General features: G+C 39.3%; 1 protein-coding gene and 1 long non-coding RNA gene across 15 annotated transcripts in view; both read right to left on the bottom strand.

Annotated features, from left to right (window-relative positions):
* Positions 1 to 2180: 2180 nt before the first annotated feature.
* TDRD7 (tudor domain containing 7) overlaps positions 2181 to 27528 on the bottom strand; it is a 40880-nt gene continuing 15532 nt past the window's right edge. For 12 of the 14 annotated variants that reach the window (XM_071732271.1, XM_071732267.1, XM_071732270.1 and 9 more), the window contains exons 7-17: positions 16694 to 17274; positions 13506 to 13692; positions 11086 to 11197; positions 10326 to 10528; positions 10043 to 10177; positions 7946 to 8029; positions 7652 to 7786; positions 7225 to 7335; positions 5282 to 5769; positions 4814 to 4974; positions 2181 to 2667 (exon numbers count right to left, since the gene is read on the bottom strand). In XM_071732271.1, coding sequence (XP_071588372.1) covers positions 2447 to 2667; positions 4814 to 4974; positions 5282 to 5769; positions 7225 to 7335; positions 7652 to 7786; positions 7946 to 8029; positions 10043 to 10177; positions 10326 to 10528; positions 11086 to 11197; positions 13506 to 13692; positions 16694 to 17274 — 2418 coding nt within the window. In that variant the 3' untranslated portion in view covers positions 2181 to 2446. The remainder of the gene's footprint in view (positions 2668 to 4813; positions 4975 to 5281; positions 5770 to 7224; positions 7336 to 7651; positions 7787 to 7945; positions 8030 to 10042; positions 10178 to 10325; positions 10529 to 11085; positions 11198 to 13505; positions 13693 to 16693; positions 17275 to 27528) is intronic. The other 2 variants (XM_071732269.1, XM_071732276.1) reach the window with 1 other exon arrangement.
* On the bottom strand, positions 17282 to 27519 carry LOC139790419 (uncharacterized). The gene is made up of 3 exons (XR_011723481.1): positions 27280 to 27519; positions 20814 to 20942; positions 17282 to 19736 (listed from the first exon to the last, which is right to left on the bottom strand). It is a non-coding gene; the product is annotated as an uncharacterized lncRNA (long non-coding RNA).

The raw sequence follows: 27528 nt of genomic DNA, 5'->3' as shown, positions 1-27528 counted from the left end.
ACTGCAAACAGCTCAGGAAGGGATCCAGAAGGACCACCACCAAGCTTCCCTAGAAGCCAGCGCTGGCTTTGCACTCTGAAATACATACAAGCCTCTTAATTTTTTAACCCATCTAGCTCCTCTCAGACCTAACTTTTTTGGCTCCAGGTTATCCAAGATGAGTGCCACCAATGAGTGCCATTAGAACATGCTCAGCCTCAGCCTTCCTCCACCAGGCAAGACCCCAACCCAGCTTCTCAGAACTTTTGTTTTCAGTTGTGTAATGGACTAGTAATGGAGCTGTGCTAAGACACAGGAGGTACCTTACAGCAGGTGTGAAGGGGGTGAGAAATCTTGGTGCAGCCTCTGTGTATACTGCCCACAGCAGGGTGCTAGCAATGCTGGGCTGGGTGTGCACTGCATGAAGTGACTGACCACAGGAGCACAGTGTTCTGGGCTGTGCTGGTCAGTTAGTCTGCTCTTCACTTTACCAACAAACACAGCAGCCCATGTGAACTCCCGTACTGAGCTGTGCACATCCATTAAAATGTAGGAATATTGTCCTTGTTTCTGAGCTGGGTTTTCAGGCTCCTGAACATGTGTACAAGTGTAGTCCCAAAGCCTGCTCCATCGGTTCACAGGTGCAAATAAACTACTAGCCAAGAGTAGATCTCCAGGCCTTAAAGGATGTGAACATGGATGGGCATTTCTCACACATCCAGACAACATCAAAACACACTACAATTACCAACTAGCAAGCTATCAAACTTTGCAAGATGGTGGATGAAGATACTCTTCTCTTATACACTCAGGAAAACTCTCACTCTGCTCCGGAGCTCAGGAAGTGCTCATCTCATCCTAATGACCTCCAGCATTCAGAGTTTCAGGCTCAGAAACAGTTGAAGAAAACTTTTGCATGGAAGTATATCCTACAGCAGCTCATCCTCACACTGATTCCTTCACCTGCATTCTTCACCTTCTCCAGTGGCAGCTGAGGAAAGAGAAGCTAATTAAGATGGAAAAATATTAGTCCTTTGGGTGTTACCATAACTTCTTTCTCAACACTTAAGAGTCTCACACCTCAGCATACTTAAATATGGACAGGACCACATTAACCAGCAATTAGCATTAGATCAGCATTCCATTACTTTATCACTGCCCACTTCACTCATAGCAGCCATGCCCTGTGTACACTCCAGGCAGAAACACTCCCACCAGACTCCCAAGAGGACTCAGGGCTGCTTAGGTCAAACCTTCTCCTCAGCTACACCAGAATTGATTAAGAAGGTGCAAATCTAAGTCTTACATAAAACCAGCTTGTTTACTCAGAATATTTGCATGCATTTTATTTCTCCCATAGTAATGTTGCATATGCATTGCACCTTTCCAGGCCATGGTTCCCTTTTCTGTCCAGTCTCCTTTACCTGTGCAGACAGCACGCTGGCTCATTCTCTTAGCTCAGCTCGTGTATTACCAGGAAGATTATACAGCTGTATGCAGCAGAAAAATTCCCTCCTTTGGCATTCTCTCTGTAAAGCTTTAATACTGTGCCTAACAATCTTAAGGGGCTCCGGCAAGCCAACTTGGACCTAGGCAGCAGGCTATGAAATATAATCATGTCTACATCTCCTCTAAATATTTCTCAAGCCAAAAATATAGTAGGCTTTAAGGTTGGCCAAAAATACTGTGTTCAGAGGAGTTTAAGCACCAATCCATGTGCCTACATGGACATTGCTTGCTCTTGTCTCCAGGGAGCAGCAGTCCTTGAAAGTTTCTCAGAAGCACAGATGAAAATGAGATATCAAAAAAGAGGGAAAGGAATGCCTTGAATTTAGCAGCCAGTCAGGGGGTGGGGTCATGAAGGGGGCGTTACAGGCTTAGCAAAGTGATGTAATTGCTAAAGAACAGAAAGCAGACCAGTAAGCACCCAAAGGTCATGCCTTCTTTGAAAGTGAAGCCCCACAGATGTGGTCTCTCAAACAAGATACTTTCCACTAATCAACTCTATGAAAGTTATGGAAGAGCAAAAAATCCACCACTAAATAATGACACTAAATCCAGAAATATGGAGGACTGCTTCCACGTTTCCCAAGTAATAAAAAATGGTTAACCAAAGAAAAAAGGAGGAGGTGTCAGTAATAGCTCTGAATAGTAGCTGTGAGATAAAAGGCCCCCCAAAATTAGAAAAAGATCACAAGAACAAAAGTCAACATTGTTTTATTGATAAATAACTTCTTTAATATTTTCACCCAAACATTCTAGCATTACAGCGGTAAACAAAGTGCAAATTTTCAGAAAGTCAGCTGAAGTCAACAGAGCGCTAACTAGTCAAACAAACCATTTTCACAGAACAGATTTTTATCCCCTTCATTGTTGTCAAGGCCATGAAGTAGTTATATTTCTCTTCAAAGCTTGTTACTTGTATTATTGCTAAAGAATCTGAGCTGCTACATTTCAGAAGTGGTGATTAATCATCCTTTGAAAATTCTGCAAGACTCTGAGATACAAAATCATGAATCCATATATCAGTGTCTGGGAGAGATGTATCCACGAGAAAAGTCACTATTTTTCGATCCCAGGAGTTAGTGCTCTCGTTAACAGCCTGTATGTGTGCCACCAAAGCCTTCTTCTCTACAAGATTCCGGAACACTATTGATGCCTCTTCTGACCACTGCTGGCTTTCCACCCCTAGGACAAATATAAGCAAAACAGGAGGTCACTTACAGATCAGACCACTCTGAATGATTACGCTGATGGAGAAGTGAGGCGAGTTTAAATACTTGAAAAAACAGATGTTCAAATGTTACTGAATTCAGCTTAGCTCTAGAAAAGAAACAGAAGTTCACTCATTTCCCACACAAACAAGTGTAATTATCACAGAGAATGACATTTTTCCTGAAGTCTAAAGATACAGACAAGTTTGCAGAAGTAAAAGTGAGATGCACTGGCTCTGAGTAATTCCAAGTAACAGGATGCCACATGATCAGGGCATATTAGGAAACATAACAAAAACAATATTTAAGATCCTTTGAAAACAAACTATTTCTTTGTCTTCTGCCTGAGGTTGCCGAGATTATTTGTGCTGTGCTGGCCCTGCTTTAGATTAAGTTTTCTTTATCTCACAGCAGCACCATCTACTAAAACATCTGCAAGCCTTCAAGCCCCAAACTAGAGAGATGCCACCTCAATGTCTCACAAATGGTGCTGGTTTTTTGAGCAGCATCCCTCAAAATAAGGTCTGCTCAGCAATGTGATGCTACAACACAGTTTTTTTCAATATGGCTGTAATGCATCAAGGAAGAAGTGGCTCCTACAGACTTGGAATTCAGTCTTCCCGACTGGTGTACAGCCTCTAGACAAAAAGGACTCAAATTATGTGCATGAGTACCCAAACAACTCACAGATACAAGAAGCAAAATAGCAAAGTGGCATCACTTTGCTTTTATTGTCCTATCAGTTTGCTGCTGATAGGACAGGAAAACACAGGAACACAGCTCCTTGCAGATTACAGAAGGAATGAAAATTCAACAGTTCATCAACAGTCAGGAAAGAGTAATTGATGCCAGGAAAGACTGGTGGCAAAGGGAGTGGGATTTAAGAAGGAAACAGACCAAAGACAGATGTGTAGTGGCCATGAGAAGAAAACAGAGAGGAAAAAGTAGAATAGCAAGATAATAGTTACCAGTCTTCCAGGCCCAGCTGGCCTGCTTTGACAATATGAAGCAGCTCAGAGGCCAACTTAACTACTACTTGGGACTCTGTGAAGCACGAAAACAGGATGATTTGCAGGCTTGCTGAGCTGGATCCTGTATTGCCCCAGTAGACAGACAGAACTAGAAATCAGCTTCATTTCAGCACTGCACTCCCAGGACCCCAGCCTGTTGGTAACACATCCACCATCACTGGTTTAAAGCAACACCCAAGGTCACGCTGAGGCTATGCAAGAAAGCAGATCCACAGAAGGCAGCCTAGGATCACAGCAGGAACTCTGTGGCCTGTCACTTCAAAAATACTTTGTAACTGAAGTCTAGAGTACTGCTGACCAAACAGGGGCAGAAAGCAGCAACTGAAAGCACATCTGAAAGCAATGCAGAAATGAAAGAAAAATTTGGAAAAGGAAAAAGACAGAAAGGAGAGATCCAATTTTACTTTTTTAATTCTGTCAGATGTATGCACACTCCTTATGCCCCATATTCTCAAGGAGATTAATCTCTATTGAATCTGTTGAAAGTCCCATCCCTGTTGTGGAATTCTGTTTATTTGTTTGTAAGCAGGCAATTTTGGATTCCAAATATGTACTGGAAAACAGTATAATACAATAGGGCAAAACATACAACAACTACAGAAACTCAGTAACTAGTTTCTAACTTTATGTACATTTGGATAGACAGAATGTAAGTTCTTGCAACAGATACCACATTCACACTTCATAGTGGGTTATGTTTAATGATCTAAACAAAATTTCACTTTTATTTTCTTGTGTCCTTTGCATTTTAGACATCACACAGAGCAAATGATAAATAGTTAAGACAAGGCAAAGCATCTACTGGGAAAATTTAAGCTATCTTCAATTTTATACTGATTAATCAAAAGTGCTGCATTAAAGCAAACAAGTAATGAAAGAGAACCATCAGGTCAGAAAAGCACTGTCAAAAAGAAAAGCAGGCTACTTTCATGACCTCAACATGCTTTTGCAAGCAGGTACACACTTACTTTAGCAAACTACAATTACATCACTAACCTTTGGCTTTGCACACTTTACATTTCTATTCAACTGGCATCCCCACTGATGTGTAAGACTAAAAAGAAAAAACTGTAAATGCTTACTACTTACCTGCAAGCTGGGCTGTTATAGCTTGGAAAGGTAGTTTTCTAAAAGCATCCACGAGTGGCTGTACTTTCTCTATGCTGACAAACTCATGTTTACCATAGTCCAGCTCATATACTGACAAAAATCCATTCCTAAGAATTCCTTTTACAAGGACCCTGTACCACCTAAAGGGTGGGAAAACAAAAACAGACAATTCAAATTTGTATTCACAAGCTAGCAAAAATAATACATGACCCAAAGATCTTGACCAGCATGTCTCAGGCAGCCCAGGTCTGGTATTACCTGAATAAAAGTCAACTCTTCCAACTACAATCTGGAAGCAAAAGGAGACTGTGACCTCACTTACTCCCTTAATCTCTCAGATATCATTGGATATCTGCCACCTTATTAACAATGCAGACAAAGCCGATCTGGGCTTGCCACATTTAGCAGAACTAAGATTGCCTTCAGTGATTTTAAGTATATACTTACTGATTTTCAATTTTAGCTGCATACAGCTTGTTTTTCTCGATGTTCACAGGCTTCACTTCTGCCCTACTGTAGTACAGGATCATTTCTTCCATCAGAGCTTCCAGTTTAAGTAGGTCATTCCAAGGCTGGACAATAAAGTGACCTGGATGGCAGGCCACTGAGACATAGACATCCATGAGCTCACCAGTTTTTGACAAAGGTAGAGGTGGAGGCATGTCAGTGGTAGACACTGCACTGCTGGGTTCCTTTGCTGAATCTGAGAAACTCTTTAGCCTTCCACTAGTTAACTGTAGAGCTGAAGCAGGATCACTTGTCACTTTCATGGAGCTAGTCCCACTGGGTGCAACACTCAAGAAAACATCTTTCTGGTGCTTCCACAAGTCTGCATTTTTGATCTGCTGATTGATGCTATGATCCATGTCTGGGAAACTCTCTGAAGCAAACAAGTAAACGTGTGCAATTCCCTTTGAACCATCCTGTCTAGCCACCTTGGAAAACAAAACACAGTTTAACTTCCAGTTAATAACTATTAAATACACATCTGATTTTGTATGTGAGACTACAGCCTTTAGCAGAAAAGTAGCAAAAAATCGTTACATTATATAAGCACAGAAGTATTTTCAAGGTTCTCTCAAGTTCTCTGATAAAGCTCTTGAGTAGTAAGCAATTCACAGAAGCTAAAGGAGCATTTGCAGCTATTCCACTAATGTAACACAAAGCTTGAAATGAGTTTTGTTCTGCCTAAGAGGTTCAGCCTCAGTACTGCATATAAAATTTTAGTTTTCAAAAGAACAATAGCTGGTGTCCATAGAGATCTAAATAATTAAGTAATGATATTAAGTGTTAACACTTAATCCTTCAAAATTCTCTTCCTGCCAATATGGGAGGAGAAGCCTAGCAAATTTAGGATGAGAAAAAAATAAAGATGCAAAAAGCTTTGAGGCTTGTATCTTGCATAATTTTCAAACACCAACATAAAAAATATTTCCTAATTATTATCAGACATACTAGCATTATTGACAGTAAAGCACAGAAATTTCATTTTGACAAAGTATATAACATTTCTTTATAGATTCTTCTATTGATTTTCTGAGCCAGGAAAAAGAACTTTTCACAAGTAAAAACTATGTCTGTTGTCTGTTATTTAATCAAGCAAAAATTAGTACCAAACTCAAACTATCTTGGAACACTATGTTTAGAAAAGCCAGATGTGCCAGTTGTAAGTTCCAGACTAGATGAGCTATGTTTTAGCTATGCAGTTTCCAGTTTTAAAGCAAGCAAAAAGACAAAGGAAAGCTACAAAAATGCTTTTTCAAAGTGCTGTGACAGTATCTTGAATTATATTTTTAAAAGGAAATTAGCTGTGTTTAGTCTGTATCTACTATAGATTTCCTTTAGGAGAGTGCTTTAAATTAATTAAACTGGATAGGAAAAAAATCTATTTCAAAGATAACAGAAATTCTAAGTATACAATAGTGGATTCTAAACCATGTTGGATTAGAAAAAAACCAAAAACTAATGCTCCTATCCAAGACCAGAAGGAGAAAAAGCTATGCTCACAACAGGCATAAAAATAAAGATTAAAGCTCTGGTTGTATCTTTTCATGTGGTGAAACACTAACAACTGCATTTCTTTCTTATCAATTGGTAAAATAACTCCAGCTTCATGCTGAGATTGGCACAGCAAAATGTAAAGACAACCAGTTGCTAAATTTTTGAGGGAAAAAGAGAAACTTCTCACAGGCTTAAGCAAGTAACTTTTGTGCCAGAAGTATTAAGAAAAGGACTTTGTACAGAATTTATGTCCAAAAGTGGACTACAGACTTTTAAACTTCTGTGACAAAGATGAGCCTGGTGAGTGGTTATGCTTCTAGCACTGCCCTTTTACTACTCTTCCAATAGCCCTGTGGATTTCAAGTCATAGGGGCATTTTGACTACTTACCTTCATGCTAAATTCAGGAGAATTCATTACAGTGTCTCTCAGCCACAGCACTGCATCTGGAGTCCACATGCCAGTGTTAGGAGGCAGATCTGCTAGGCAGCATTTTATAGCCTAAGAACAGAATTAAGTATACAAGGTATAATTTATTGATCTGGAAATTAGTCCACCAATTCCTAGTCACAGCAGCTGCACTAATGGTCACACACTTAACAATGTACAACAAGCAGAAAGAGGCAGAGGAACATGCAAAACCAGTGCTATTACACATACATAACATTCTGTTGATGCATAGAACTGCATTCTGATTTACTTCAGGAAAAGATGCACAATGAAACACACTCCAGTGTTGAATGCTATCAAACATATAGCAACACTACAAACACTGCCAGGAGATCTGGTGTAGTTTATCTCTAACTTGTCTTTATACCTGAGGAGGTATGGCAATTACTTCTCTCAGGAACTGTGGTGGAATTTCTCTAAGCTCTGATACTTTCACAGTCCCAATTGTGCCGATATCCATGAACTGCACATCAAGTGTCCGCCGAGTGTGAATAATTCTTATCTGGAAGAAAAAAGCAGGAGCATAATTTTGAGATTAAAATACAACAGTGACACAAACTATAACAAGTTTCATGGAAGGTAAGGACTCAGATTTAGCTGAACAAAGAGAAGAGCCATTTCTGTGTGGGAAAACTGCAGCTGTTCTTCAAATACTTCTTACCTCTACGCGTGCCCATTTTCCTTTGGAAGAAAACAAGCAGATTTTGCCACAGAAAGGTAGAGTTACATTGAACTCAGATGGCTGCTGCAAATATAAAAACAGAAGTTAAAAAGCGTGGACTTATTACTATCTGGCCCTCATCAAACCATTTCAGAAGCCACACATGGAATAAACTGTTCTGAGAAGCAAAAATGTGTTTCAAATATAACGTCTCCTCCTGGCATCAGAAGCATTTGTTACCCTGTTTTTTAAGCTCCCCCAATCAGAAAAGCCTGAATTTCAAGCTCTGTACCTTACAGGGAAACTGAGAGAACATAAGGTGCCAGGGAAAAAAACCCCACACTTTGAAATCACTGACCACTGCTTTTAATGTTCTGAAAAGCAAGAGCAATTCAGAGCTGTGTCAGACAACTGAACTAGCTCCTACCTTATATTTCTAGATTACATAATTTCTTGAGATATTAAATAAACCAAATCTACTACCAAACCAATTAAAGTCTCATGGGGATGACATTGACCACAATGATTCTAAATTATATAACAAGACAATAGCCACACTATAAAAATTTGAAGTCACATCAACATCTTAGTTTGTTTAAATTCTCAGGCAAAATGAAACCCCTCAAGATAAGCTGTCAGGTCAAGACTGCATCTTTTTACCCCATATACAGACTGATATTATAAGATTCTGGGTGTCAAAGTCTCTCTTTGATAGCAAGAACACCCCAACATACACTGCATCCAGAAACTCTGAACTTTGAAATACCTGTGTGGCTGACTGCCTTTGTGTTGCTAAACTTTTCACAGTTCTATACACTTCCCTTCAGTGTTTAGATTGCTTGAAACTGAGTCTTGATAACGGAGGTATGTTCAATAAAAAGTATTTTCAGGTGGTGTGTGTGTTCCACAACAGTTCTAAAGCTCAGCTCCTACCCCTAAAAACACTTTGACAGAGTAGTTACACAAAATGCAGTGCTCACAAGACCCTCAAGGACCTGGATTCCATGGTTTGATTCTCTAATTATCAGTTGAATTTTGAACAAATTAAATTATCTCAAGATTTCTTCTAATTAGGTTTCTAAGATTTCTTCTAATAAGGGTTGTTGCATGTTTCTGCAAATGGCTAGTGGAATGTCAGACTTCTCTGACATGTGCCTATTTTAAACCAACTTAATCTGGAGAAGAGGAGGCTGAGAGGAGACTGTAGCACTCTCTCCAACTACCTGGCATGAAGTTGTAGTGAGGTGGAGATCTGTCTCTTCTACACAGTTTACAAGCAACTGTTACTGACAAGAGGAAATGGTCTCAAGTTGTACTGGGGGACATTCAGGTTTGATATTAGGAGAAACTTCTTCATTGAAAGGGTTATCAAACATTAGAACAAGCTGCCCATGGAGACGCGATAATCACCATCTCTGGAGGTGTTTATAAGATGTGTAGATGTGGTGCTTAGGAATATGGTTTAGCACTGGACTCAGTAGAGTTAGGTTAACAGCTGGACCACATGAACAATCCTGTGATTCTGTGAAGACTTTTGAAACCATCCTATCCATCAGCTCTAGCTGAAATTAGCCACAACATTCAAAAGTCAAGGATGTGAGGAGAAGATATGCAGCAATCACATCAAAGCCATCAAATCTCCAAGGAAGCCAAGCTAAAAAGATGACATCGGCTACACTGCTTTTATTGCCACTTTACAGTGGTGTGCTGTGGGCCAGGGTATTTAGGCACCTCAAAACCATTATTTACGTAAAACTTCCAGAAAAAGAATATGGCAGTACCTCCACAGGCCTACTATCTCTCTGGCAGTTTCCACTGGAAATTTGCCACGATGACATATTTTTGCTGTTCTAACTTTTCAATGAATGTTCTAAGTAATGACTGAAGCTTTAGAGACAGCTTGTGAATGAGAAAGAAAAGAGGCTTTACATGCTGAAGGATGCACCTCAAAGTACTACAAAAATAATTTACAGCCTTTCGGAACAGTCTGTATCTACAGAACAGTCTATAAACTTGAGCTTATGTGCAACAAAAATGGTTGGTATACACTGAAAAAAGGCTGCATGGCTTTACCATTTCTCTCACCACTGAGCTTACCTTGTAATGGAAGTAGTCTTCTAATTTCTGCAAGATTTCAGAAAGGCTGGACAAACCTTTAGATGGCACTTGGCAATATAGGCTTCCATCAGATAATACACTGGTTACTCTGACATTTGCATACAGTGCATCTATCTGTAACAGTAAGATTTTGACAAGAAAGGGAGGAAAAAATACTCGCACATACAAACTTAGCACATTTCTGAGTACTGGTTTTTGCACACACAGGACATTAGCAGTCAATGATTTTTAAAGAATTAAGAAGGAAACAGGAAAATGGTACCTGTAGGTGAAGTTCAAGGGACTTGTCATATAAAGCCTTCAGACAATTAGCATTGATGTTGATATCATCTTCTCCAGAAGTGTCATAGAGAACAAGAAGAGGAATATCACTCTTTTCTAGTATTTCCACAGCAAGTATCTTGGAGCATGTCTGTGATTCCACAGTCTTTACCAGGACAGGATCATCACAGAAGACTTCTAGTCCTGTAAGACACACCATACTTTTTGTGTATCACTGTATTCAAGGGGAAAAATAAAAAGGATGTCTGTGTTTGCAACAGGAACCAGGATCAGGATCAGGATGTTGCAGAAAAGTTGTAGCAAACACCCACTTGCATTCTGCTTGATTTCCACCTTTTTAACAGAGAGCTATCTTGGGGGAGAGATGGAGAGGTAAGGAGAAAGGAGCTGTGCTAGTACACTGCTTCACACAACAGCAAACATTTCCTTTTACTTCTTTAAGCTTGCATTTATTAAAGCAACAAAGACATTCAAGTTGCAGAAAAAACTAAATTCAATCACAGAGATACTGGATACCAAGGTCTTCTAACACCAAGGTTTCTTTATAAAACTCCTTCCCATTCTTCCTTCCTCTGTTTTATTTTCTTTCCATGGCTACTCCTGTTTATTTAGATTAGCTGTATTTGACAAAATCTAACATACAGTTATTACAAACAAGGGTCAAAGCTCCCAGACTGAGACACTTCAATCCATGAGTTGTGAAATGGCAAACTGTACAGTCACCTCTGGCCTTCTCTTACCTGCCAGTTTACATTTTGCAGCTTGAAAGGGAAGTGAATGGAACTGTTTCTGTAGTTTGTACACGCTGCTGCATTCAACAAACTCACTGAAGCCATGATCAACATAGCATACCTGATAATGGACAAGGGAATAAGAGTGTAAGATGATGAATACAATTGTAAATATTGTTTCCTTGGGTCTAGGTAAAAACGTGTTTGGTTACGACATTCTCTGTGTAGCCACAGCCAAATTAGTTTTCACTAATTTACTATTATGTAACAGCATTAAGCTCAAGTTTATTTCACTGCGAATGTCCAGAGTTTTCATGTAAAGTGGCCTTCTCAGGATCACTGTAACATCATCCTCTGCAATTGTTCCACAGAATCTCAGCTCTCAATAGGAAGGACTGAGCACATACTACATGAAGCCACATGAAGAAAGGCCATGAAGCAGTAAGTTTTATTTGTAAAAATTTGAAAATGTTGAGAAGTCAAACACCACTCAAGTGACAGTCTATGTTTTACCTTTTGTTTTTACAGCATTAGGAGAATAATTTTGATTTATGTTTATAGTAACTTTGACACAAATACCATGGTCAGTTAAGGAAACCAGTGAAACTGCTGATCAGCAGCTGAAGCTAAAGTGAGATAAGGAAGGCTTTGATGGTGATTTCTACAAGTTTTTTCTAAACTCGATTCTGCAAAGAGCCTGCATACCAAACACTGAAAAGGATATCTGAAGACTGTGACAAAAAATAATCAGCAAATACTGCAACAAAGCAGTAGCCTTCTTTTGGCTGATAGCTCCAGATAGACAGAAACCTGAATTAAGCTTGCTACAGATGTCCTTGCCACATCTCTAAACACAACAGTGTCACAGAACTGAGTTCTGACACTCCCCTCTAGGTTCCAGCTGAAAACTATACTAACTTTCAGAAAAACCTCAGCTCTAATAACTACTAACTTACAAAATGTATGAACTTCAGAAGCATGTTAAGCAGCCCTGGGTAAAAACATCACTTAGCTAGGAGAAGAAAGAAAAAGATTTTAATTTCTCTTACAGCTCTGTCATATGTTATAGTTTCATTGCAGATAGCAAGAAGAGTCTGCCTGGCATAGTAAAAGTTTAACAGAGGCGTGGAATAATCTTGTGTCCCAGTTTGGGCCAGGATAAAGGTGATTTTCTGGTCTTGTAATTTTGCTTTCAGCTAAGTCTCTTGTAAGTAGCTGCACTTGCTGAAATTAACAGAAAGTTTTTCAGACAGTGTCTGCTCCTAGGACTGATAACACTCGATGTTTACAGTTACTGGTATGCAGAGCCAAGGACACTGCTCAGCTCTGAGGAATATTTTGCCCTCTGGAAGGCAAGAAGGAGTAAAGAGGTCACACCTGCAGCCCTCCTTAGGGAGGAACAGACAAAGATAGGTGGCCAAAATTGACGAAACAGAGTATTCCAACCCATACACGTCTTACTCAGTATAAATTTGAGGGATCACAAGGGTCAAACCTCTTCCTGCTTCCCCTGCTTCTTTGCCTGTCCTTGTTTGCTTCAGTATCCTGAAAGGATTTTGTCCATTCACCTGCCTATGGTTCTGATCCATACCAACCTGAACCTGTGTGTTCCTGCCTCCAGCTCCCGACTGCTGCTGACTCCAGGAGTCCAGCCTGGACTTTCCCAGGGCTGCCCTGCAGCCTTGGTTGTGATGTGAGAGTTATGGGGTGTAAGGGGTGAGGTACGTGGTACCGATTTTCCTGTATATTTGTATATATTTAGTAATTTTTCCTTATTATCATTACTGTTTCATTAAAGCTGTGTAGTTTAGTTTCCAGACTCTAAATCTCTCTCCCTTATTCTCTCTCCTTTCTTTATCAGGGAGGGGGATTAATAAAGAATGTCTGTTATTTGGTTTAATTGCCAGGCCAGCATTAAACTGTGACACCCTGTTTAGTTAAAATGCACACCACATGTAACTGATATCTGCTGGAAGGCAGCACAAGTATAACCTTCTCATTGTCTTGCTATTCAGTGCCTATAATAGATAATGCAGTACGAGACTTCAAACAAGATCCACTCACAAGTGAATCTTGTTCTTCCTTTTTCCTTCCTCTGTCTCACTCCAAATAGTGCTACTATGCCCATTCCTCCTAAGACTAACAAAGGTACATTTTCAATACAAAAGTGCCATAGGGCACAGCTTCTCATAAAACCTAAAATAAAGCCCCAAAACTCAAACATGGAGAAAATAAAGTGAAATACCATTTAATTTTAGCTGATTGTCATAACTTAAAAAAAGTCCTAATTTCCCATTGAACTGAAAATAGAAGTATTTCAGGGCACGAAAGGAGAGAATGCTAAGGCAGCATATTTAAGAATTGAATGTATCTAAAAAACAAGATTGTTTTAAGTCTTTCTGCAAGTGCCAAAAGAAGTAATTGCTTGCCTTTATTCTGTTGTCTTCTAGAGCAATTATCCGAGCACGCAGCCAGGCATCTTCTTCAGCATGTACTGCAACAAGCTGCCCAACACTCAGAGACTGAGCTGCTGACACTGTACTGTTCTGACTATAGAATGCTTTCATGTCATCTTCCATTTGTTCCTGTGCAGAAGAATATTCTTTACCCACATACCTACAGTATTGAAAAAAAAACAAAACGAAAACAACCAAAACAACAAAACAAACAAACAAACAAAAAAAACACCACAGGAATTAGGATGCAACTTGAAAAAGTTGAATAAAAATGTAAGAACATTTATTTGCATAAATGAACATGAGTAAGTTATGGATATATGCAATTTCTAAGGACAATAGTATCCAAACTCTCTTCGTATTAGCTGGGACAGAGAAAAGTAACTGACATTAAATACAGTATGTTTGTTAGCTGAATGTGGTCCAATGCTGTCTAATCTAACATGCTCAATTATTTTTTTAGTAAAAGTTCTTGATTATTACAATCAGGTAGAGCAACTTGATGGCCAGAGCAGAGCAGTATATGGGACCAAGTATATAGGAGAACTAATATGGCACCCCTGAAGCTACTCAGACATTAACAAACACCAGTTTAATCAGGTTTTCACTAAAGTTGATAAAAACCTAACAATAACCTTACAAATCAGCTGTCAAATCATGTACTGTTTACTTCTGACCTGCTGTCCTTATCATTCATACTGAAGCAGTTATTTTGTATAAGCCTTCTTTAATAAAATACATACATTTACTGAAAAACTCCAAATGGGAAGTTCTGAATGCTTCAGAAACAAGTCAGATTAGAGCAAACAAAAGAAAAATTTATTCCCAAATTTGTATTAGAAGCTACTGTTTCAACTTGTTCACGGAGAGATCGGTGCTGCTCACTTCTATCACACAGTTTTGATTACCACCCTATAAAAATCTACATTTATTCTGAAGGCCTGCTATATGCCCAGGATTAGTGCAGAGTCTGTTCCATGAGTACTATTTTAACTTTGTAAAGATTATGTTAAACCTGATCCCATTCCAGGGAACCCTCATTTTCCTAGATAGCTGGCTACTTTGCCATCCAGTTATATATTGCTTTTCAGAATGATGGCCCCTTTTTTTCTATTTAAGCACTCATCTGCTTCATAATGGACATGGAGTGAGGTGACAGACAAGTAGGTGCTACCTAAAAGTTTATTTCTTAATTTTTGTTTCATAAAGATATTGAACAGAAAAGTAAGGATATCTTTAACAGAAAACAGAAGAAACTTTCAGAATTTCCTGCCTCATTCACGGTTTTCTTGAAAGAGATGAGCATCACACAGAGTAAGTTTTTAGATGCCCAAAACCAACTGAAAAATTACTTTCCAGATTCTTTAGAAAAGAAGCATTGCCCCAGGTGATTAGTGGAAACATCCCTAAAAAAACAGAAAAAACAGAAAAGAAAAAAAACCAGAAAGATAAGATTTGGTCCTGCACATATAAAGCAAGTTATCAGTGCTGCCAGAATTAAAAGCCATGCAGTGAGAAGCAAAAGGTTTTGCAGAATTAAGTGCCATCTGTATAGCAAGCTGGAAATAAGAGACAGATAATTTGTTCCTCCTCTCACCAATACAAAACATGAACATGCATCAGGTCTAACTTTCAGTTGCACTACATACAGATGATTACGCATCTTAAATTGACTATTTCCTGGCATTATACATTTTTATCCTCTTTCCTGTCATAGACTGAACTCAAACAGCTTTCACAGAAGCAGCCTAAAACATAAAGTCTCTTTTCTTTGATGATTTCTTTCTCTTTTCTACTGTTATTTCTTTTTGTAAGCTTAGGATGATTCACAAATTCAAGCTTCTCTTCTTTACTAAAATGATTGACTTGTCCAGCTGGAGATAGTACAAATGCTAATGATGATAAAGAACCTTGCCTTAAAATTGTATTTTGTGCTAAGCCCAGTATACAAAATAAATGTATAGGCATCATACAGATAAAGCACAATATAGGAATGGGGCTAGCAGCTAAAACAAAGATGGGAACATTTCAAAATGAGAATTTCTCTCGTGACTCCCAAATATGGGGATTTTCCCCACAGATCATCATCCATTAAGATTCCATGACTTCAAGGAACTAAAACAATACACAGAGAAAGTTCAGAGTTGAGTATTCTGATACATTACTCATAGATAGAAAGGATATCTATATTTCAGTCCTAAGGCCAGTGTGTTGAACAGCCAAACAGGAATGAGGAACATGGTATTAGTTTCACAGTGAAAAGATCTATAAGTAAACTGCACACATACTTATTTCATCATAACCAGGACCTCTCAGAATGACTGAAACCACCTAATGCAAGTTGAAACTGAAAAAAACTAGTGTGAAAAAAAACCATCTGTCAATATAGCATATAACTACACAGTTGTTAATTCATCCTTTGAAGTGACATATAAGACTTCTAAAGATTAGACTCAACTTGGAATAACTCTAGAAATTAAATATCCTCCATAGAAAGTGGGTTTCCTATTGGTTAGTTGTTTGGTTCTGCGTTGGGGTTTTTTTGTTTGTTTTGTATGTTTAAAGAACTGCTAGGATTTCTGTGTTTATTCCCCCCTCCAAAAAAAAAGTATGGAAAGCTTATAGTGGTATTTTCTGAAAGAGTACAATAATATATATGTAAGATAGCCACTACAATCCAGTTCTTACACTGCCCTCTCTGAGGCTGGACTGGTTAGAAACCCAGCCAAGGAGAACTAGTATTTTATTGCTGGATGGTAGCCCATCTGTCCCTGAAAGTCAAAACTGCAGTGTAACCTGAACACATTTGAGTCACACTTAGTTAACAGTAGGCCAGTTATAAACGTAAAAAATATTTTAGTAAGTATCACAGCAGTATCTGAATACTAAGATATGTTGAAGTAGTGTTATTTTTAAAAGTTTCTCAATGCCAAGTAAAATCTGCTTTTATTCTCAGAAAAGCTAACGATCAGTACAGAAAAAGGTTTAGAAAAATTTCGTTTAAGCACACATAAGGATTCTTAAGTTTCATTAACAAAATAAGTAAATAGAAAAATCCTGCAACCTCCTGTTTAACTGCTTTCTTATTGTAGACTTGCACAATATGAATATGTGGATTTATAAGTAAGCAAAAAAAGATAGATTCTGAAGTACAAACTTACCTAATTAGGACCTCATTAGTGTTTTTCACTTCAATCACCAGGACAGACACAGATCCTTCTGATGGAATAATTAGAGGAGGTACAGTTATGCTCTCTGGATACTGGCCCTTGGATTCTTCATACTGCTGCTCAGCTGTTGCCTTCACACCATCATGCCTCTGGACTTTCTCAGTTACATTCAGATTTTCATCAATGCACCTCTGGGGCTTAGCATAGAGGATGGCCTTCCTGGGGACATCAGATACATAGTCCACTACACATACATCTGAGAGCAACTCAAGATTAGTTAGAATGTTTTCTGGAAACTTTAGTTGGTAGGTGTCTTGGTAGACTTTGGGCAGTGCATTAGCCCAAAGACCACTGGAATACTTCATCAAGATGTTGACAATTTTCTGCTTGAAGTCACTAGTAAGTGATGCAGGTGTGGTCTCCTTATTTGGTTTTAATAAGGGCTCAACTTTTGAAGAAGTAACATTCTGAGATGCCTTTTCTTGCTCTGTATCACTTTTTGCTACTGGCAAGGTTTTCTTAGCAGGATAAAGAAGTCCATCCATCTGCTCACCTCTGTGTACTTTCTCCACCTTGGAAAACAGACAGTACAGTCAGTGACCAGTTGCATGTCTAAGTTTTAATCATTTTGCCTATTACATCTTTATAACATGCACTTTATATAGACTTTGGAGTAGATGCCCAAAGGGAACTAAGCTTGAGGCAGTTCCTACAGGGTAGTGTTTCTTGTTATTATTCCTCCTCCGTTTGAAGGATACCAAACACATATGACTACATCAGTACAGCAGAAGTATCCAATCAATGCAATACAACTCGGACCTACTTCCAGAGAAGTACAGTGTCTCTTTTCTCCTAGAAGGACCAAGGACCTTCTCCTATAAGGAATTACAGAATAACAAAGTTACCTTGATTGGAAAATTCCTCCAACATTGAGTTGACCCATTAACCTAACACTGACAAGTCCTTAATTAAGCCATATCCCAAGGTACTATGTCTACATGACTCCTAAATACCTCCAGGGACAGTGACTCCACCACTGCCCTTGCCAGCCTACTCCAATGCCTGAGGACCCTTTCACTGAAGACACTAAATCTAAACCTACCCTGGTACAACTTGAGGCCATTACCTCTTGTCCTAGCATTGAACAGGCTGAGCCCCACCTCTTTACAACTTCCTTTCACGTAGCTGTAGAGAGCAATAAGGTCTCCTCTCAGCCCCCTTTTCTGGGCTAAACAACCCAGATGCTCCTCAGATGCTCCAGCTCCCTCATCAGCTTCATTGCCCTCCTTCAGACATGCTCCAGTAGCTCAATGTCCTTTCTGTAGTGAGGGGCCCAAAACTGCACACAGTACTCAATGTGCAGCCTCACCAGTGATGAGTACAGGGGCAGGATCACCTCTGTGGTCCTGCTGGCCACAGTATTCCTTATAGAGGCCAGGATGCCACTGGCCCTCTTGGCCACCTGTGCACACTGCTGGCTCATGTTCAGCCAGCTGCCAGTGAAAACAGACTCCACACACTTAGTTCTTTTGCATATTAACCCCCTTCCACACAGGTAAGCGTATCAGAAACCACAGTTTCTGTCTCAGGTTAACTGAGGGAAGGGGGGTTTCAGTGCATTCTTCAGAAACTGCTTCTGTCAGGCTATTTGCTGTCATCCTCAGGAAAGTACTTTTTCTTTAAACAAGTTCTGAAAGGAAGAAGTTTCTGGATCAAGATAAATTTAATAATAAATTTAAATAGGCCATTTTAAACCATGCCCACAGCCTCCCTCCAGACCCAGATGTTTTTCCAGTCTGTAGAAGTATCTCACATGGTCTGAAGACACAGTCATTTGAGAACTGCAGAAACAAACTACCAACAAAATTCCACTGCCTAAAGCTATGCCATTTCAACCTAACTGTAGCTTAGCAGGAATATCTTTGTAGAACTGAGATAACAAAAAGCTCTCAGAGTTTTCACATTGGTTCCACAGCAAGAACAACCCCCACAACAAAGAAAGTTACTGAGGTTTATATTACTCCAGTTTGATGTTCATTTCTAAGATGAAACAACTCTCATCAGTTTCCTGGGTCAACAACAACATCAGTCTTTTTCAGAAGCAGATCAGTGAAAAAACATTGAGTAGTTGAATTATTTGCAGTATTGAAGAATAATTATCCATTGAATAATTCAAAATATTCAAATTATTAATAGTTAATAATGTTTTTTATTAAAACCCCCTCACTCGAGGGCAGTTTTTACATTTATGATATTGCTGTCCATCAGAACTTTATAAACCTTCCTAAAGTCTCTCTTTGCTGTTCCACCAAGGAACATATTAAGAACATACAACACAGGCACAATGAAAAAGACTTCCCTGACCATGACAGGGCAGATGGAACAAGATGATCTTCAATCTCCACTCCAATACAAACCATTCTAAGACTCTATTCTTTTAATCATGAATCATAATACATGTCACTCATTATAACATTACCAATAAAAGAACATTGAGTTAAAATACACTGAAAAAACTGTTGCTATGTCAAAAACCACATATTTTTTCCCATGTACACCTCTTCACACTCAGTCCAAATTGCCACATGATGATCTGAATAGAGAGTCAGTAAAGCCACCCAAGAGTTACTACACAAGCAGATTTCCATGTATCTGCTGCACATTACATTGTGCAGATTGGTGCTAAATCAAGTTATCAAACAAACAGTTCTTGGAAATAGGTCTTGGTCAAATTCTACAAACACTACCACATGTCCTCAAGTTGACAAAAGGAAATAGTCTTCACAATTCAAGAAAAATTAACCACCAGTGAAAAACAAAGTAGTAATATTTTCTGCAAGAATGAGACATGAGAAAGCAGACAAGCCTATCTAGTAACCCTCAGCTCCTCAGATTCATACAAATGAGTCAAGCTTTAAGCCTCACGTTTTTCCAAGTATACTCACTAAACCAAGGAGACATTCCCTATCAGCTAGGAAGAGGAGAGGAGAAGTAGTGTCCCATAGACATTCATTTACTAAAGAATGTGTATTGACTGCAGGATAAAGCATAAACAAACCACATAAAGGGCTTCAATATATCAGTGATACATTCACCAATTTCTTGAGCATGTCTGTCAGTCAGCTTGATAGAAGCCATGACAAAATATGTGCAGCCATGCGACCTAGAAGGACTGAGGGTGTCTTCAGTGATTCATGAAAACAAAAACAACCCTACATGTGCATCCTCTGGTATCTATAATCTTATTGTGCACCTCTTGAAGCACAGATGAAGAATTAAGCTTGGTTAAAAACTACAAACAAACACACACTTTTCAAAGCTTTGCAAGTGTAGTGCTCCACCTACACTCCATCAAAGTAATTCAAGTGGTCCAGAGAAAAAAGTCTGGGCATGCCACCTTGGCAGGCAATGGCATCCTAAATATATAGGAATTTATAAGGATGTCCCAAGCATCCATGCACAATATTAAGGAATTTGTTTAAATGACCAGCCAAAGAAACTTTTAGGTCCAGAAAATTATGAGGACAACCACCTGTTTGAGAAGGCTGTGTTGGAATGCATAGCAGCTCATCCTGAAAGAAGCTGGATTAAGAAGTCTACCTTTACACACCCTTTCTCTTAGCTAGCTCTTTTTAACTAGTGTTGCAACAGAGATTAATACATTTTAGCTGACAGGATTATTAAACCTTATACAGTAAAGACTGGCAGCAGACTAAAGAGAGAAGATCCTGAGAGACCGCTAAGCTACTTAACTCCAATAATAACTCTGAGGTTTTCTAGGCATTAAAGCATTGTTTTGAAGGGACTACACATGCTGACTGAACAAACAATTTAGAGACAGCAAAACACTATTTGTCAGTTGTTTCAGCTTATTTTAGTATAAGTAAGATCAAGCGGACAATATTAGACTACAATTTCTTGCATCGAAGTTAAAATCCAAGGTGCATCAGGCTGCTCCGGACAGTGCTATGGCCAAGACACCTGCAAAGATGCACAACACTCCAGAAACTTCTAATCACAAGCAAACAGCTTCATTTGGAGCAGCACCTCAAAACAGCCATGCTTGCTTGGTTTCCAGCTGAGCCTATATATTTGCTTGCAAGGTACTTACCATTAGTGTGGCTGGCAGGCCTGGTTTGCAAACACAACAATGCCTGCTGTCACCCCTCCATTAGAGAGCACAAAGCAGAGGCAACAGCTGTCAAAATGCATTATCAGGGCAACACAGACTGAAGTCACTCTACACGGAAGAAAAACATGTTTGTCTTGGGCCTGAGGAAAAGAGGGAGCTCTAAAAATTAAAATCTAAAGCCCAAAATAATAAAGCTTCAAGTAAAAAATTACTGCCAATATAAATACTGACACTACAACTGAATAGCACAAAAGAAGAGCAAATCTGCTCTTCATGACATACACATATGGAGGGGATGAAGGCATATATGCTCCTGCATGTGCTGCTAGAACAAAAGCTGTGTAAATGTGTGCTTAACAACATTCAAGTAAATCATATGTATCTAAATATACTTAGATATATTTAGATATGTATTTATATGTATCTAAGTATAAATATGCATATATATAGTATCTAAATATACATATACAATCTAAAGAAAGTATCTACTTTGCAATGCCCAAAATGACCAAGATAACACCACATCTTGCTTAACTGTGTGAGCAGTGATGATCAATGAGCAGATACACTGGCAAACTTCTAGAACATCAATACGTTACAGGAAGGCAGTGGGAAAACACCTCCTTAAAATAAGAATCTCCAGTCCAAGAAAGCATCCTTCACTTTCAAGTTTATATTCACAACTAACATACACAGCTATTCTCTGTCATTCTTCCACAAGATACCAAAACAAAACATGCAGTGGAAGCTGGCATTCAATGTTAGTGACAAGAGTTACATCATACGTGGCAAACAGAAAAAGTCTGGATCCATGATTCTTGGCATCAAACTGATCCTCAGAGAGTGCTCAAAAACAAACAAAGAAAAAACAATAAAAAAAAACTAAACCAAAAACCTGCTCAGCACCATCCCAGATGTGAGAGATAAAGCAAAGAACACTAAGCTTTAATTCAATGTGTAAAACCTCCTCCTCGTAGTAAAAAGAGACAAGCACATGTTCTCCAGTCTGAGATGCATTTTCACAGTGTCAGCTAATACAATACCAAAGTTCACCAAACAATATGCTCAAATATTACATATTCTTTAGCCACATGTTTATTCAAAAGCATCTAAAAACAATCTAGTGGTAGCTCACTGGAGATGAAATTGACCTCTGATAACATCAGGTTAATGGTTAAACTGACAGGTAGGCAGAGCCAAGTAGGAAGTTTTACAAAAAAAGGCACAGAAAGCCAACTGTACCCTGGGCTGCATCAAGAGAAGCATGACCAGCAGCTCTAGGGAAGTGTTTTCCCCCTCTACTTTGCTGTTGTCAGACCCCACCTGGGGACCTGTGTCCAGTTCTAGAGCCCCCAACACAAAAAGTACATGGAGCTCTTGAAGTCAAGAGGAGAATCATGAAGATGACCCAGGGGCTGAAGCATCTGCTCCTATGAAGACAGGCTTAGAGAATTGGGGTTGTTCAGCTGGAGAAGAAAACAGCAGCCTCTTAGTACTTGAAGAGGGCCTGAAAGGCACCCCAAAAGCTGGAGGACTCTTTACAAGGGCATGTAGTGACAGGACGAGGGGAAACTGATTTAGGCTGAGAGATGGTAGACTTAGATTAGCTATTAGGAAGAAATTCTTCTAGTGTGAGACACTGACACATGCTGCCCAGGTAAGTTATGGAGACCCCATTCCTGGAAGTGTTCAAGGCCAGGTTGGATGATGTCCCTGCCTATGAAGGGAGGATTGGAACTAGATGATCTTTAAGGATCTTTAAAAACCAAACTGTTCTATGATTCTGTCTTTGTTATAGAACTGTTGAAAACATGTCTTTTCCATCACAACTAGAATTCCCAAATTCAGAATGCTAGTGCCATTTTTCTATCAGCTCCTTCAGTAAACAGTTAGAAATACTAAGGCAGCCCTTACTACAGAAAAAAAACCAAAAAAAACCCCACAAAAAAACCACCAGTAACTCCAGAAACAAGTCTAGAAGCATGCATTTCTGCTTTCTGTCAATTAAAAGGTTGCAAACTATTTGCTCTAGATGTATCAATGAATTAGGGAAGACAAGTGGAGAAAAAGATGATACAAGGCAGCTTCACCTAACAAACAACATAGGGGACTGACATATTTTGTCATCTTCTCAGATTGATGCATAAGCATGAAAAAAGGTCCCTGCTAGAAAGCAGCCAGGACCAAGACTGGCTGGAAAGGATCAGCTGTGTAATAGTTACCTACAGGCAGTATGAACCAGTGTGCTAGAAGTGTTAGAGCCTGACATACTCTGACAACACCAGGTGCCCAGGAAAAAAAACAGGGGATAAGATAAATGTAGTCATACCTCTTCTTCCCATTTTGGATATTCCATTCAAATACTATTAGACAATAACAGCTTCCTTGGAATGAAGTAGTTCATGCTGACAGGGGTCGCCTACTGATGAGTCAATGTATGCAGCTGCTCCTGAATTCAAGATCACCCCCCATTTGCCTTGTACAGGTCTTTAATTTTATAGGCTGTAACTCCATCTTTCCCCACATAAATATATAATTTATTTGTTGCTCATACAGAATCCATTACTTATCTCTCACCCTTCTAAATCACCCTTCCATTCCACTTGGTCTCTCCACGATTTTCTGTGTATTTTCTGGATGGAGATGAGAGAAGCACACCTGATTTTGCCACGTACTTACAGAACACATTTCCAGGTGGTGGTTTCTATTCTGTTCTCTGTTCATGAGAACAGAGACCAGGCTGTATTTCCAGAGAAGTCTGATGCCTCCCTGGGGCCTGAATTAAAGGTTTCACCAGTGACCAAATAGCTTAGTACAGCATTCAGACTATCATCCACTCCTGCTCTTTCATGTCAACATCAACTAATGATGTTGCAACAAAATCTCTAAGGTCAATCAAAAGAGGTGACAGGGCTCTAATAAGAATGCAAAAAAATTCAGGAGCATAGTTAGTATTTTTCTGAATTGTCCCAGTAACAGGAAGAAACTTCAGAAGAAACAGACTAGCTCAAGATACAACCTGGCTCCAGGACTGGTGTCTCCATCAAAACTTATGTGTTTTATAACCATGGAAGAACTTCCAAGACACAGGGTATGCTGGGGCCTGTCAGCATCAATCTGTCCTGATGGGGAAAATGCATCTCTGGTCTTTCGAATTCCCAGGTATCAGCTGGGAATATCATGTTGCTATGATGAGCAAGTCTGAGAAACCCTTAAAGTTTGAAGAAGGTAACTTCTTGTCACAAGTGCAGTGAGCCAACTAGGAAAGATGCCCTCCTACAGCTGTTATTTGTGAATAGAGAAGGTCCGTCAGAAGAGGCTCAGACTTCACATTAGGAAGCATTTATTTATGAAGAGAATGGTTAAACACTGACATGGGCTTCCTAGAGAGGTGCTCCTAGTCCAAAGCTTGTCAGCATGCAAGAGGCATTTGGACAACGTCCTTAATAATATGCTATAATTTTTGGTTAGTCGTGAAGGGCTCAGGCAGTTGCATTAGAGGGCTGTTGGTAGGTCATTTCCAATGGAAACATTATTTTTTATTCTCTTCAGTTTCAAGTACTCCTTGTAATTTGCATTTTTTTCCTACTGAGCCAGCACTTTCATGGAGTTATTACAAATGCCAAGATCTTTTTTTCTAAGCCTAACAGTCCACAGAGGAAAAAACCATTTTTTTAATGTAATGACAGAAACCTTCCTGTCCACTGCTGTAGCTGAGTCTCAGTTGAAATTTTTGGGCCAGCAACTTATTATTAGGAAGTTCCATACTTCTTCAGAGACTCCCGGTCTTTATAGCCCTGAACAACCCTGTATTATAAGCCAGCTCAATCTGTATTTGCATCCTGTAACAACTGACTTACTACAGTCCTGACCAGAGTGTGTTCAAGTGTGCCTGTGGTAGAAAGTGGTGGAAATCCATCATGACTTCCTGCCTTTCTGCAGGTCAACCATTTCAGCCTTTCAACATTTACAGTTTTTTAATTACTTACACATCCATGCAAGGACATTCCCTAATGTCCTAGGACTTCCTAATTCTCTAAAATCTTATGGAAATTTGGAAATTTGAGTAATTACTGAGAGATTAGAACGTGAAAGGAAGAAGTCTTTTAAACATAAATGCCACTCAGTAAGGAGGCTTATAATCAGACTGCAAAGGGAATCAACAGACATGTTGCCAACATAAAAAGTAAATTTATTATTACTTTTGTGTTATTTGCAACTACCAAGAAAACCAAAACTCATTTGCTTATAAGTTTATATCCCTCTGTACCCTGCAGACAACTTGTTTGAACCAGGAATAAACGCTGATTATATTTAAGATATGTTCATATGAGGAGGCCTGAGTCCCAGTTCAAACTTCTCCATGTGAAACCCATGACAATGGCTTATATAAGTCAGTAAACTGAGATGGGCTTTGCAGGCTCATTAACAGTGCTCTACAATAAGACTGACTGTGCCAAGATAACTTGATAGTTCTGATTGCTGTGGCGCTGTGCCTGCTGCATTTCAAGGTTTCCACAGATTTAATTACGGATTATTTATGCTAAAATGACCTTATTTGCTTGTTAGAAAGAACAGATTCAACAGATAACAAGCAAATGGACAATGAACACAGATCAAAGATCCTGGATGAAAAGTAACATTTTGTCTACAATATTAGCTAAGAAGACTAAAATTTGCTGCATTAATTAACTCATAAAAGCTTGTTCTGTGAATAACAGGGGAACTGATAATCAAACATTAAAGCAAATTGCTGCTATCTGAATATGTTACTAATGTCTGTACTAAAATGTCACTAATAAATTTATGTATGTGTTAGAATACTGTACGCACAGCAAATGATGTTACTCCTGAAGAACCACTACTTAGTCTCAGTGAAACGTTTTTCATTGCATTTACATAAGAAACTACTTAGTGTGTACATGAGAAGCCACTTCACATAGACAGATATTCTCATTACTTCAATACCCTCTGGTGTCACAGTCTGACAGATGATGATGAAGTTGAAAGTGTTAATTGACATGACTGGCCTGGTTAAAGCAAAACTAAACAAAGCTTTGATGCAGAGTTGCATTATACCTCTGTCATGGTTTAACACTGGCCCAGCAATCAAACTGAATGCCAGATGCTCTCTATTTATCCCCCTCCCCTCCCAGATAAAGGAAGGAGAGAGAATAAGGGAGAGAGACTTATGGGTTGGAAACTAAACTACACAGCTTTAATGAAACAGTAATGATAATAAGGAAAAATTACTAAATATATACAAATATACAGGAAAATTGATATACCATGTTCCTCACCCCTTACACCCTATAACTCTCACATCACAACTGAGGCTGCAGGGCAGCCCTGGGAAAGTCCAGGCTGGACTCCTGGAGTCAGCAGCAGTCAGGAGCTGGAGGCAGGAACACACAGATATGGGCTGGCACGGATCAGGACCACAGGCAGAAGAACAGATGGAATCCTCCCAGGATGCTGAAGCAAACACGGACAGGTGAAGAAGGGGAAGCAGGAAAGAAGAAGGAAGGGGTTTGACCCTCGTGATCCCTCAAATTTATACTAAGTAAGACATGTATGGGATGGAATACTCTGTTTGGTCAATTTTGGCCACCTATCTTTGTCTGTTCCTCCCTAAGGAGGGCTGCAGGTGTGACCTCTTTACTCCTTCTTTCCTTCCGGAGAGTAAAATGTTCCTCAGAACGAAGCAGTGTCCTTGGCTCTGCACACCAATCTCTAGCTGTAACTATAAACATCAAGTGTTATCAGTCCTAGGAGCAGACACTGTCTGAGAAACTTGCTGTTAATTTCAGCAAGTGCAGCTACGTTCAAGAGACTTAGCTGAAAGCAAATGTACAAGACAGAAAATTACCTTTATCCTGGCCCAAACCAGGGCAACCTCACATAAACTATGACTGCAGAAGAAGAGATAAAATCACAGCAATTGAAGACTCAACCCAGTGATGATGGCAACTCACATGGTATCCCAAAACCAGAGGCTCAGCCTGATACCAGCACCTAACACAAAGGACAAAGGTAACAGGCACCATGAGGAGAGCAACATGAAAGTGTGGATCCATAATCTCTCTCCCCAGCATTATCACTTTCATGTGTTATGGTCTCTTAAGCCTAACTCACACAGCAAAATTTTATAAATCTTGACTTAAGATGTGAGAAAGGACTTGTGGAAAGTCTATAGAAAGACAGTAAGTACAGACAGACTTAAGAGTGTTCACAGAGGATTTGCTGGTAGCTTATAAATTTAAGAGGAGACAAACCCACTGACAAGAAAACATATGAAGTGCAGTGGCAAAAAAAAAACAAAACCAAAAACATGGCATGGAAAGCAAGCAATGCCAACTGCTGTTTGGGTTATGGTGCTGCAGGCAGTTAAAGGTGGCAGCTCAGCAACCTAGAGCACTTGCCTCAGGAGGCCACAGAGACTGACCTTTCTTCTCCAAAACAATGCTAGTCCAGTCAACACTGATCTTTTTGGACACAGTCTCAAACGCATTGCTACGATTTGGAAAGAGGAGAAGGGTGTTGTTCATTTTTTTTTTTTTGCTTTTTTTTTTTTCTTCACTGCTACAGAATGTGAAAGGAAACACAGGACAACAGAAAACAACATTTGGCAAAAGAACACTCAGAAATCTGTAGGATACTGGCATCTTTGGCAGAAATTACATTCAATACTTAC

The sequence above is a fragment of the Heliangelus exortis genome, chromosome Z (genome assembly GCF_036169615.1).
Source record: "Heliangelus exortis chromosome Z, bHelExo1.hap1, whole genome shotgun sequence".
NCBI lineage: Eukaryota > Metazoa > Chordata > Aves > Apodiformes > Trochilidae > Heliangelus > Heliangelus exortis.
This window is presented reverse-complemented; position numbering and strand designations above follow the sequence as displayed.